This window comes from Pseudophryne corroboree, chromosome 9 (assembly GCF_028390025.1).
Source record: "Pseudophryne corroboree isolate aPseCor3 chromosome 9, aPseCor3.hap2, whole genome shotgun sequence".
Lineage (NCBI taxonomy): Eukaryota > Metazoa > Chordata > Amphibia > Anura > Myobatrachidae > Pseudophryne > Pseudophryne corroboree.
In genome coordinates this window covers 322,061,385-322,074,261 of record NC_086452.1, presented here as the reverse complement: position 1 = coordinate 322,074,261, position 12,877 = coordinate 322,061,385, and the positions used below count along the sequence as shown (strand labels likewise).

The window sequence follows — 12,877 nt, the reverse complement described above, 5'->3', positions numbered from 1 at the left end:
AACTTTTTCATACTTTAAGATCCACATGGACTACAATTAGGAACGATAACCTTGCCGAGCACAGCGGTAGCGGAGTGAGGCACCTTGCCCGAAGCATGGCGAGTGAAGCAAGCCATGCGAGGGGACACGGTGCACTAATTGGGGTTCCCGGCCACTCTACTTCAGGTGTCGACCTAAGGTGTGTCAATCTTTTTGGTGTTGACCTGGAGTCCCATACCCATAGGTCCATGGTGGGGCAGAGGTGACTGAAAGCCAGGGCCGGTTCTAGACAGTGTGGTGGCCAGGGCGAAAGTTTCCTTTGGCGCACCCCCCCTCCCCCGCCACCATCACCTCCCCAACAGGTAAAACAGGTTTAGTGCACGCCGTAGGTGTGCGGCCAAAATAGGGGCATGGCTTCATAAGGATGGGGCGTGGGCACAGTTATGCCCCCTGTAGTTGTACCCCCAATAGAGTTATGCCCCCTGTAGCTGTCCCCCCAGTAGATTTGCCCCCTGTAGCTGTGCCCTCAGTAGTTGTGCCCCTGTAGTTTTGCCTCCTGTTGCTGTGCCCTCAGTAGTTTTGCCCCCTTTGCTTTGCCCTCAGTAGTTGTGACCCTGTAGTTTTGCCCCCTGTTCCTGTGCCCTCAGTAGTTTTGGCCCCTGTTGCTGTGCCCTCAGTAGTTGTGCCCCCTGTTGCTGTGCCCTCAGTAGTTGTGCCCCTGTAGTTTTGCCACCTGTTGCTGTGCCCTCAGTAGTTGTGCCCCATTGCTGTGCCCTCAGTAGTTGTGCCCCTGTAGTTTTTCCCCCTGTTGCTGTGCCCTTGGTAGTTGTGCCCCCTGTTGCTGTGCCCCATTGCTGTGCCCTCAGTAGTTGTGCCCCTGTAGTTTTGCCCCCTGTTGCTGTGCCCTCAGTAGATGTGCCCCTGTAGTTTTGCCCCCTGTTGCTGTGCCCTCAGTAGTTGTGCCCCTGTAGTTTTGCCCCCTGTTGCTGTGCCCTCAGTAGATGTGCCCCCTGTTGCTGTTCCCCTGTAGATTTGCCCCCTGTTGCTGTGCCCTCAGTAGTTGTGCCCCCTGTTGCTATGCCCCTGTAGTTGTGCCCCTGTAGTTTTTCCCCCTGTTGCTGTGCCCTCAGTAGTTGTGCCCCCTGTTGCTGTGCCCCTGTAGTTTTGCCCCCTGTTGCTGTGCCCTCAGTAGATGTGCCCCCTGTTGCTGTGTCCCATTGCTGTGCCCTCAGTAGATGTGCCCCCTGTTGCTGTGCCCCAGGTAGCTGCGCTTACAAAAAAAAAATACTCACCAGCCCCGCTCCTGCTTCCAGACCGCTGCTGCTATCCTCTGTCTACGGCCGCCACTCCTCGGATCTATGGGAGAGACGTCATGACATCTCTCCCATAGCGTTGCACACAGACACTAGAGGTCAATTATGACCTCTAGCGTCTGACGCCGCTCCCACAATGCCGTGCGGTGCGCAATGACGTCAGGAGCACCGCACAGCACTAGTGGGAAGGGACAGGCAGTGGTGGTAGCGGCGCCCCGGGCAAAAATCCTGTTTGCCCGCGGCAAGAGCCACTACTGCTAAAAGTGAAGTAACAGAAGAGGAGGGGAATGGAAGCAGAGTGGTGAATGGGAAAGAGAGGAGGGAAGAGAGTAGGAGGTGTAGGAGACTGGGGGGAAGGATAGAGGTAGGAGGAGGGGGCAACTTAAAGGATTAGGTAGACAAAGAGTGATGGGAGGGTTGATTAAAGCCTTGACATAGTATAGATGAGGTAAATGGGGGATAAAAAATGTGGAAATAAGAGTGGAGACTGTATAATAGAGACAGAACTGTAGAATTGCAGGAGTAGAGGTAAAGTACAGTGTTGATAAATGCGGCTGCAGTGACTAAGGGGGGGGGGGACTGCAGCTGCAGTTAGTGCAGCCCCGGTAATACAATGCGGGGGAGAGGGGTCCACGGCTGCAGGGACACGTCCAGCCAGGCTGCCCGACACTTGGGATTTTTGCAGTAGCTGCAGCAATACCTTCTGTAGCCGTTGCTGCTGGGGGATGCTGCCCCAGACACGGTTGCCAGCGGGGTGGAGTGCGGCCCGGGAGACTACATCGGCTGTGGCCGGGAGACAGTGACACATGTGCCAGCGAGGGATCTGCAACCGCGGGAGAGGGGGGGTGCGGCACCGTCCAGGAGACGACATCAGCTACAGCTGGGAGACAGTGACACATGTGCAGGTGGGAGAAATGCGGCCGGAGACAATACAGGTGTTGGCGGGTGAGAGGGAGTGCTGGTCCAGCTGGGACACACAAGTAAGTGGTGTGTGGGGGGGGGGGAGTGGGGGGTACGCATGCCATTAGGACACAGGTGGTGGTGGAAGTGGGTTTGTTGTTCATATAGGTGCGGCAGGGAAGGGTAGGGGTTGGGTTCTGCAGCCGGCCGGCGGGGGGTGCTGCAGCGTCAGAGGGGACGTTATCACTTTCCGAAAAACTGTCTTCTTAAATAGCCCAGTTTTTCGAAAGTGACAATTTTCTCTTGGTGGCATGATGAATTGTGAGAGAATACAGTGAAAAAATTGTGAGAGAATACAATGAGAATTGAAAACTAAAAATTCTCATTGCACAATTTTTCCTGATGAATATGCCCTTCAGACTGGAGTTGTTTGATATGTAGAGTAAGTGGACTCACATTTCATGTTTGAAAACAGTTCTTCAGTGTTTCAGATTTTGGGTAAAATGTTCTTCTGTTTTCCTTCAGTTTAACATCGGTGTAACGTTGAAATGATGTTTACAATCTTAGCTATCCCTTGAATTAATGGACACAAGCCTCTATCAGCAAAGCCTCTATAATACTATTTAAATAATGAGACCAAAAATGTGAATGCAATGATTACATCCAAACTCCAATGTACCCTCCCCCAGCAATGGCTAGCAATAAAACGGTAAAAAAAAACACACACACACAGACACACAAAAAAAAACAAGCTAACATACCAAACATCTAAGATTTAACAAAGAGTCATGCCCTTACCATATCTCCCAACTGTCCCGAATTTCACGGGACAGTCCCATTTTTGGGGGACTGTCCTGCTGTCCCACCGGTGGGCCACAGTGTCCCGCAGTGGGGGGGCAGTTGGGAGGTTCCCTATCACTCGCTGCTCTCCTGTAGAGCAGCGGTGAATAGACGTTGGGCGCATGCGCACACATTGTCTATTCAGGAGAGAGAGGGGCTGGGGGCATGTGAGCAGCTCACTGAACGCTAGCCATGCCCCCACAGTGATGGAGATTGGGGGTGTGGCTCATGATCATGGCAATACAGCAAAGCCATGCCCCCTTTCTATGAAGCCATGCCCCCTTTTCCCGGCGGACACGGCTTCACCGCGCAGGAGTCCCTCTTCCTCCCTCGTCAAAGTTGGGAGATATGCCTTACTCAGCCTATATTCAAGAGATGGCAAACATTCCAATTTAACAATAACACATCATGTACTGCCTTATGCCTATGGTAATGCTATAATTCTTTATCACACAATTAGTTAACTAATATTTCAGTGCAATCAGTAGAGATAATCTGCTGGGGAATTCTAATTTATTTTTACCTAATCATAACCGTTTAAACATGCAGCACATCAAGATAAAATACCCACCATTATTCCAACAACCATTGGTTAGGGGTCTTGGGAGGGGCCAAGTGCGTTCAACACGTGACTCCTAAAAGGTATGGGGCTTCACTTTTTTGTTTAGGTAATTCAAACTCCTTCTGAATATTCTGTGGTGTGTCACATGAAGACCACTCTGCATTTCACTATTATAGTGTGACCATGTTATATCCTGGTGCTGGTTGAGGCTTTTTGGGGGGATCCACATTGGTTGCTTCCCACAATGGCCTCTGTAAATATTGGTTATGATCGCTGGGTCTTAAGGGGGTTACACACGTAGCGATGTGTGCTTAAATTCTAAGCAATCTGACTAGATAGCATGGAAAAGAAGCACTCGTCTCCGTGTATGTCCCATAGCGATATTGCCGACTCTAGACTGACCTGCATGCAGGCACAATCTAGTTAGATCGCTCACTTCACCTCTGGATGAAGTGAGCGTTCCCCTGGCTCAGCACACATCGCGCTGTGTGCTGAGCGGGGGAAGAGATGTGTGCTGAGTGTTCTGTGCTAGATCGGTCAGTACACATCAGTACGTGTGTACCCCCCTTTAGACCACTTTTTTTAGGAGCAACATTGTTTCATTTATTGATATACATTAACTTTCCCATGGAAATGGCACTCATCACCAAGTCTGATATCTCTGCTACATCATGTTAAATATTCAGTGCATCATCTCATTTAAACATACCTTCCTGCTGCTGATTCATTAAGATACAGTAGTATGCTGCCACACATATCTTAAGAAACATGGAACTCATTCTTGATAATTTTGTCAAGGTGATATCCTGAAGATCTGTGAAGAGGAGGATTCCGTTAAAAAGGGTGAGGGTGTGGACCCACTTATTACAAGCCTGTTATTATTTAAATATGATAATTCACAAATATTCATAAATATTAAATATTTGATGGAAAGATGATAATTATATTGATTATTGTAAACTAGGTGATTCATCGCGCCCAACGGGCGCTCTTCACACTGTCATCAGGGGCTACGCCCCCTTAACCCTTGCATGCCCTTGTGGCGTGCAATATTTTTATTATATGGAATATTACCTCCAATCATAATTGTGTGAGTGGTTAAATATTGCACGGACAAAGGGCGTGCGATGGTTAAGGGGTTGTAGCCCCTTGCAACGGCGTGAACAGCGCACGCAGGGCCTGATGAATCACCTAGTGGGAGCTTTGATTGGGGGAGTGGTGGGTTCGGGGGAGATGCAGATGAAGGAGGGGGTCGAGGGGAGACGCGGGTGGGGAGGGCCGGTTGCGTAGGTGCCGCGGGTGGGGGAGGGGCTCGTGCAGTGGTGCTGTGGGTGGGGTCCGGAGCCACCGTGGGTGGGGGAGGGGTCAAGGTGTGCGGCGAGTGGGGAAGGGGTGAGTGAGGTGGTGCCGTGGGTGGGGGAGGGGTGGGGGTGCTGCATGTGGGGGAGGAGGTTTGGAGCCACTGCGGGTGGTGGAGGGAGGGGGTGTGGGGGTGCCGCAGATGGGTCCTGGAGGTACTGCGAGTGGGGGAGGGGTGGGTAATGCTTCTCCTCCTGGAAGCAGCTAAGCTGCTGTCCTCCCTTTGGCAGTGGCTCTCATAGAGACTTGCACAGCAGCCAAGCATCCAGTCACTATTGTTAGCGCCGGTGTCCAAACGCACCGTATTACAGGGAAGATGATGCACTCAATACACTACAGCTCCCAGCAGGCCTTAGCAACAGAATGCTTTGGCCAAGGTAATGGCCAAAATACTGGCAGGTGAGGTAATGGCCAAAATACTGGCTGGTGAGGCTACACAGACAAGAGCCAGACTGCAGTACACAGACTCACCACATACTGACCAAATTATCTGACAGGTGAAGCTTAACACATAGAAAACAGGCTGCAGTTACACATCATCGCCATAGGCGGCCAACAAGAGTCTTCTAAACAAGTACAAGAGAAATCCTGGCATGCAAACAGAAATATAACATAAAATTCATGACTAGAAATCGAACAGGAATGAACCACTGCTTGTGGTTCATAACACTGATCACTGATAATGCCATGCAATTCAAGAGTAGAGAGTTCAAGGACTTTGCGATTACATGGGACTTCCAGTACATCACTAGTAGTCTACGCTACCCACAGTCAAATGGATTGGCAGAGCATGCAGTCCGCTCTGCAAAGCACCTAATGGAGAAGTGTGCACGAGATGGATCGGATATATACCTGGTACTGTTAAACTTGAGAAACATGCCCTGAAATGGACTTCCATCCCCTGCACAGTGCCTATTAGCACGGCGCACCCGCACAGGCATCCCCATGGCAAAGCAGCTCCTGCAACCCAGAGTAGAGCCACAGGTACGGGAAAACATCAGCAAGTGCAGAATGGCTGCTAAAGCTTCTTATGACAGATCAGCATACCGCCTGCCACCACTGTCTCCAGGCCAGCCTGTCTGCATGCAAACCGAGCAAGGATTTGACAGAATGGCAGTGGTTCAGCATCCTGCAGGTCGTCCAATTAGCTACGTGGTACAGTCTGATAATGTCCTCTATGAACGCAACCGCCGCCATCTGTTAAGTGTACCTGAAGAAAGCTCTACACAGCCTGACTCATCAGTTTCTACCACAGCTGCAACCAATGTCAGTGATGATTCGTATTGCATTGACAGTCCTTCCTCAGAGACCACTTCTGAATTAATAGAGCCCTCTGGTGTCACAGCGGACATTCCTATAGGTTCCCAGTGTACCATTGCCAGATCGGGCCGTGTGTCTAAACCCAACCCAAAGTTCCAAGACTTAATTGTATAATGTATTTTCTTTTGTTCACTCCTAACATTGTCACATTGTTGAATTTGTTTCATCTATGTTCTGCATCCTCCCAGTTTGAAAGGGGGGATGTAAATGCATGCTGTGCATCATGGGAGAAGATGTCATGCCGAGGTGACTCACTTCCTGTTTGTGTCCTGTTACTTCCACTTGGTGTCTGGCTCATGCTGAGTAAAGACCTGTATTACACTGATGCTGCAAGTGTCATCCTGATTTTGTTGTTACACATCTACAGGGGGTTTAAGAAATGAGTTGATCTCTGTGCAAAGTTGTTTTTTTACAAAACTAGCTGTTCTACCCGTTCTTCGCACTGGAGTTTTTCATTTTCACGGTTGTAAATATAAATGTCTGTTAAAAATTTAGTGAGTCTAAAGAGCTGTAAATCTGAGACGTCTTAATGTAAGTAAATAAAATATTAATCCATGATTCTTGGTGTTACCCGAGGAGCACCCGTAGCGTATACAGTAAAAAGTGTCAGGACCATTTTTGTAGTTTATTCAATTCTACACACTGGAGGTGCAATCCAAATTTTTATTTGATTGTCCGTTTGGGTGTTATCATTCGTTCAACGCAAGCCACGCATCGGTAATGATGTCAGTATGTCAAGCCCCTATTCATCCCCTTAGGGGAGGTTTATTAAAATTCTACTTATGTCGTTTTCCAATTTCCCACCTGCAGAATACCTATGTTAAATTTAATCTTCCTAACCTATCGGGAAGTAAGATAATTAGTGATGAGTCAGTCAGTGAGAGAGTGAGTGAGTGCTTTCGCTTTTATATAAATAGATGATGAGGTTTGGAGTCTATCAATGATTGGGAGTCAGTCATTACCCCCTCATACATTGTTCTGTTCAGGGAGAGGACCAGATAGCACATTACCAACAGCAAGAGTTGGTAATGGGCCATTGTAATTACAGTATTGCAGGGTGGCTTCATGTGCACTGTACACCCTGCACCCATGGTAAATATGCCATTTGTATAGTATAATCAATGGCACAGAGAACACAAGGTAGGTTCACAGTACCTGGGCCAAAGCAGTTATATATTTTGAGGTCGTTGAGATGAGTATGTTGATCATGTGTACTCTATTTCATATTTCACATTTTTCATATTATATTTTGTAAAAAAAAATGTGTCTAGTCAAAATATCATCTTAATCATTGCACCTATAATTCTGTAATAAATATCCTCAAACTATAACAGCATTATGTTTGTGAGCAGTGAATGCATGTTGTTAATCTTAAAGATGCAGGATGTGTTACCTGAGCAGGACAAAGAATGCCGTTTACTACCAAGTTGATCAGTTTTACTTGTCTTTCTGCAGTTGGAAATTCAGCAGCGAATGAACAATGTGACCTCTCCAACATCCACCTCTCCATCGCCTCTCTATGGTAGGGACTCCCTACAGTCTAAACTGCTTGAACTAGAGGCTCAACTTCTTGCCAAATTATTGGAGTTGGAGAAGGAGCAGGCAACAGCTTCTGGGGAGAGAGACAAGCAGGACATAGAGAAGGAGCTCAGCATATTGCAGAACCGCATAGCAGAGTTGGAGCATGGTAAGCTTCACATTATAGGTCTATGGGGAAGATTTATCAAACCTTCTAAAGATATTAAGTCAAGGTGTTTCCCGTAGCAACCAATCAGATTCTAGCTATTATTTTATAGAATGTACTAGATAATTTATAGCTAGAATTTTTTGGTTGCTATGTGCAACGCCGCCATTCTCTTAAGGAGGCTTGATAAATCTCCCCTTATATCATAACCTGAATCTACAGCATAATAAGAGTCTGTGATGATCTTTAAATTTAAGAATAGTTCATCTTCAATAGCGATGGCACATTCAGTCATGGATTACTTTAAAAATAATTATGAAATTCAAGGGAGCAAAGTCTAATTTTGTATATATATATATATAGAAAACGATAAACATACTGCGGCACTCGGAGTCTTTAGTAGTGAATAACTGTATTTCAAAACAGCAACATCAACAGCTCCAACGTTTCGGGGCTCAGCCGCCCCTTTGTCAAGGTGCAAATAACAATGTAAAGTGAATCAAGGCTTACCTAAATACCCAAGAAGCCCGCCAGTGTGCCCAACGCCAGCCGAGCCGTCGCGTGTCAGTCCCGGTCCCTGGCGCCTTCCATACGTGTCATCAGCTGCGCCGCTTCGGGTTACCATGGAAACCCTAAAAAACACAGGAGAGCGGTCCTCGAGCACTGCTAGATTTTCTCAAACTAGTTTCGTGAACACAGTTCTGTAGGTATATATAAGGAGAGATCACCACAACACCATAATATTCAATAATCAATCTCAGCTCTGATCTTTCCAGGAATGGACTCCTTGACTCACCGTTAAACAGTGAGATGCATGCACATAAAGGTATCTTTTACTTGGTATTCCACTTGTTCATAATAAACTTTTCTCCTATGGAGCAACACTCACCTGGGTCAATAGACCCTATATGCACAAAAAGGTTTCTTTTTCCTCAAGATATCCTTCACGACACATCCAAGTCCCAAAGATACACAGGGTAAAATCCACAAGGGTTTAAAAGGATTTTATTCACTTGAGAAGAGGTCCATAAAATAGTTAAAAAGATTTTTTAATTTTTTTTTATATAAAATACAAAAATTGAAAGTAACAAAAAAACCTGGAGGGCATAAGATTTTGTATCACTCTATACCCATCGGCTAGTAGGAATGCAAAAGATAAGGAGCCGGACTCATTCACCTCATTGTTCCCGGGAAAAACAAAAAAGGGACCCAAACAAACTCCTTAAATTTAGATGGTAAACAAACCACAATGGAATAAAGCCAATAGGTAGACTAAGAGTGAATGCCAATCTTCAGGAATACCTCAACACCTGGTGATAGAGTGATACAAAGTCTTTATCCCATTGCCGGATCCTCATATATATTTTTTGGACATATGAAAGTATTGTAGGTAAATTAAATAAAAATTTGGACAAATTAATTACAAGCCTTTGGAAGATTAATATTAACCATCAGATGGTCGCAAATAGGAAGATTAATTAAATACTACAAAACTATGGAAGTTAATTATACATAATAATTCTTAGTAAAATATGGATTATAATTTTGTGAAAATACAGCTGTTTAAATTAATTAATTACCTTTTCATAAAAAACACTCCTGAAGAAGTCGACATACGACGAAACGCGTTGAGTGAAAAAATCTTTTATTGTTTGGAAAAGTTGTTATTCAATTATTTGGCTGTAATGAACAATAACACATTGTAAAAGTGTACATCATTTTTTATCAGTATTGAAATTTAATTATGTTAGCAATAAAAAGCAATAGATGTTTTAAAGTTTAAAGGGTGTTTGTGTGATGTCATCCTCTTTTTGTCAGAAACCAATATAACCATATTAAATTGTATTATACATAAATATATTTATTTCAGTCATTAAGTGCGCTCCACAGAGATATACTATTTCTTGATTTCTATTTTTGGTCTTGTTCGACAGGGGACCATCTCTGTGTAGAAGCTTGCCCCTTAATAAAATTATTGAGTACAATCAAAGGTATAGGTCCAATTTTAGAGCGCAAAAAGGATCTCTTATTCTATATATATATATATATATATATATATATATATATATATACACTCCCAAATGAAAAACAGCAGCACTCAGGGATTTTCAATTCGATAGTGTTTATCCAAAACACGGCTTTTTCTTGCGTGTTTTGAATACACACTAATCGAATTGAAAATCCCTGAGTGCCGCTGTTGTTCATTTGGGAGTTTATACAACGTTTCCAGAGGGCACTGGGGGAAACAGTGGCCACAGAGAGACGAGTGCCAGTCCATATACAAACTATATATTATATATATATATATATATATATATATATATAAAAAGGATAGGATACTGTGAGTGACTGCTGGTGTCACACAGGTGTATACAGAGACCAGGTTTTAAAAATATATATACAGTCAGGTCCATAAATATTGGGACATCGACACAATTCTCATATTTTGGGCTCTATATACCACCACAATGGATTTGAAATGAAACAAACAAGATGTGCTGTAACTGCAGACTTTCCACTTTAATTTGAGGGTATTTACATCCAAATCAGGTGAACTGTGTAGGAATTACAACGGTTTCTATATGTGCCTCCCACCTTTAGGGGACCAAAAGTAATGGGACAATTGACTCAAAAGCTATTTCATGGACAGGAGTGGGCGATTCCCTTGTTATTTCATCATCAATTAAGCAGGTAACAGGTCTGGAGTAGATTCCAGGTGTGACATTTACATTTGAAATCTTTTGCTGTCGATCCTCAATATAAGATCCAAAAAGCTGCCACTATAAGTGGAGCTAGCCATCATTAGGCTGAAAAATCAAAACAAGCCCATCAGAGAGATAGCAAAAACATTAGGTGTGGCCAAATCAACTTTTTGGAACATTCTTAAAAAGAAACAACGCATCGGAGAGCTCAGCAACACCAAAAGACCCAGAAGACCACGGAAAACAACTATGGTGGATGACAGAAGAATTATTTCCCTGGTGAAGAAAAGCCTCTTCACAACAGTTGCCCAGATCAAGAACACTCTCCAGGAGGGTAGGTGTATATGTGTCAAAGTCAACAATCAAGAGAAGACTTGACAAGAGTGAATGTAGAGGGTTCACCACAAGATGTAAATCATTGGTGAGTGATGGGAAGAGAAGAGTATGGAGAAGGAAAGGAACTGCTCATGATCCAAAACATACCACCTCATCAGTGAAGCATGGTGGTGGTAGTGTCATGACTACCAATGGAACTGGTTTTCTTGTATTTATTGATAATGTGACTGCTGACAAACACAGCAGGATGAATTCTGAAGTGTTTCGGGCAATATTATCTGCTCATATTCAGTCAAATGCTTCAGAACTCATTGGACGGCGCTTCACAGTGCAGATGGACAATGATCCGAAGCATACTGCGAAAGCAACCAAAGAGTTTTTTTAAGACAAATAAGTGGAATGTTATGCAATGGCCAAGTCAATCACCTGACCTGAATCTTATTGAGCATGCATTTCACTTGATGAAGACAAAACGGAAGGGAAAATGCCCCAAGAACAAGCAGGAACTAAAGACATTTGCAGTAGAGGCCTGGCAGAGCATAACTAGGGATGAAACCCAGCGTCTGGTGATGTCTATGCATTCCAGACTTCAGGCTGTAATTGACTGCAAAGGATTTGCAACAAAGTATTAAAAAGTGAAAGTTTGATTTAGGATTGTTTAGTTTGTCCCATACTTTTGGTCCCTTAAAAAGTGGGAAGCACATATAGAAACCGTTGTAATTCCTACACCGTTCACCTGATTTGGATGTAACTACCCTCAAATTAAAGCAGAAAGTCTGCAGTTAAAGCATATCTTGTTTGTTTCATTTCAAATCCATTGTGGTGGTCTATAGAGCCCAAAATATGAGAATTGTGTCGATGTCCCAATATTTATGGACCTGACTGTACATCAATTTATTTAAACATAAACCAGTAAAATCGCACAGGTTTTGTAAAGTACAGTAACAAAAAAAGACACTTTAAAAATAAGACATAAAAGAGACATACCAGATTAGTTAAAGGATGCTTATCTTTGCAGGTGAGGTATAGTTAGAGAATTTCCAACACGTTTTGTCATGCAGACTTCATCAAGGGGCCTTGATGAAGTCTGCATGATGAAACGCAATGGAAATTCTCTGACTATACCTCACCTGCAAAGATAAGCATCTTTTAAATGATCGTTTGTCTCTTTTATGACTTATTTTTAAAGTGTCCCTTTTTTTTCTTACTGTGCGTTACAAAACCTGTGCGATTTTAGTGGTTTATGTTTTAATAAATTGATGGATATATATTTTTAAAACCTGGTCTCTGTATACACATGTGTGACACCAGTGGTTGTGCTTACAATATCCTATCCCTATTATTGTATTTTTTTACTAAGCAAATCACCCCTGCTACATATAATATATTTAGTACTATGGAGTGTCGTATGTGACCAATCTGGATATAAAAACTTTTATGATATTAGGAACACTGCACCTTGACGCTGAAAACTCCCCCTGTACAATATTGGATATGTGTGTGTGTGTGTGTGTGTGTGTGTGTGTGTGTGTGTGTGTGTGTGTGTGTGTGTGTGTCTAGCAGGTGTACAATGTGTTCATGATGTTTTTGCTTGTCTATACATTTAGAGTCAAAAAGTAATACCACTACTTGATATTTACAAAAAACGAGAGGTGCACAGGTAACTGAAGAAAGGGTTCTGCAGTCTATAGAAACCAGACATATTCTTCTGTTTTCTAAAGAGTGCTAGGAAATGGTTTCTACAGATTATGGGTGAGGTTTCCCAAAGCTTGGAGAGAGATAAAGCTCAGAGTACCAGCCAAACAGCTTTTGTGATTTTTCAAACACAATCTGTAAAATGACAGTAAAGCTACACTTTAAAATTTTCTGTCCAACCAACCAA

At 43.9% G+C, this 12,877-nt stretch overlaps 1 protein-coding gene across 1 annotated transcript in view; it reads left to right on the top strand.

The window, feature by feature from the left end:
* Positions 1-12,877, top strand: part of NPTXR (neuronal pentraxin receptor) — a 74,370-nt gene that overhangs the window by 46,868 nt on the left and 14,625 nt on the right. Inside the window, exon 2 of the mRNA XM_063940491.1 lies at positions 7,729-7,960. Coding sequence (XP_063796561.1) covers positions 7,729-7,960 — 232 coding nt within the window. The remainder of the gene's footprint in view (positions 1-7,728; positions 7,961-12,877) is intronic.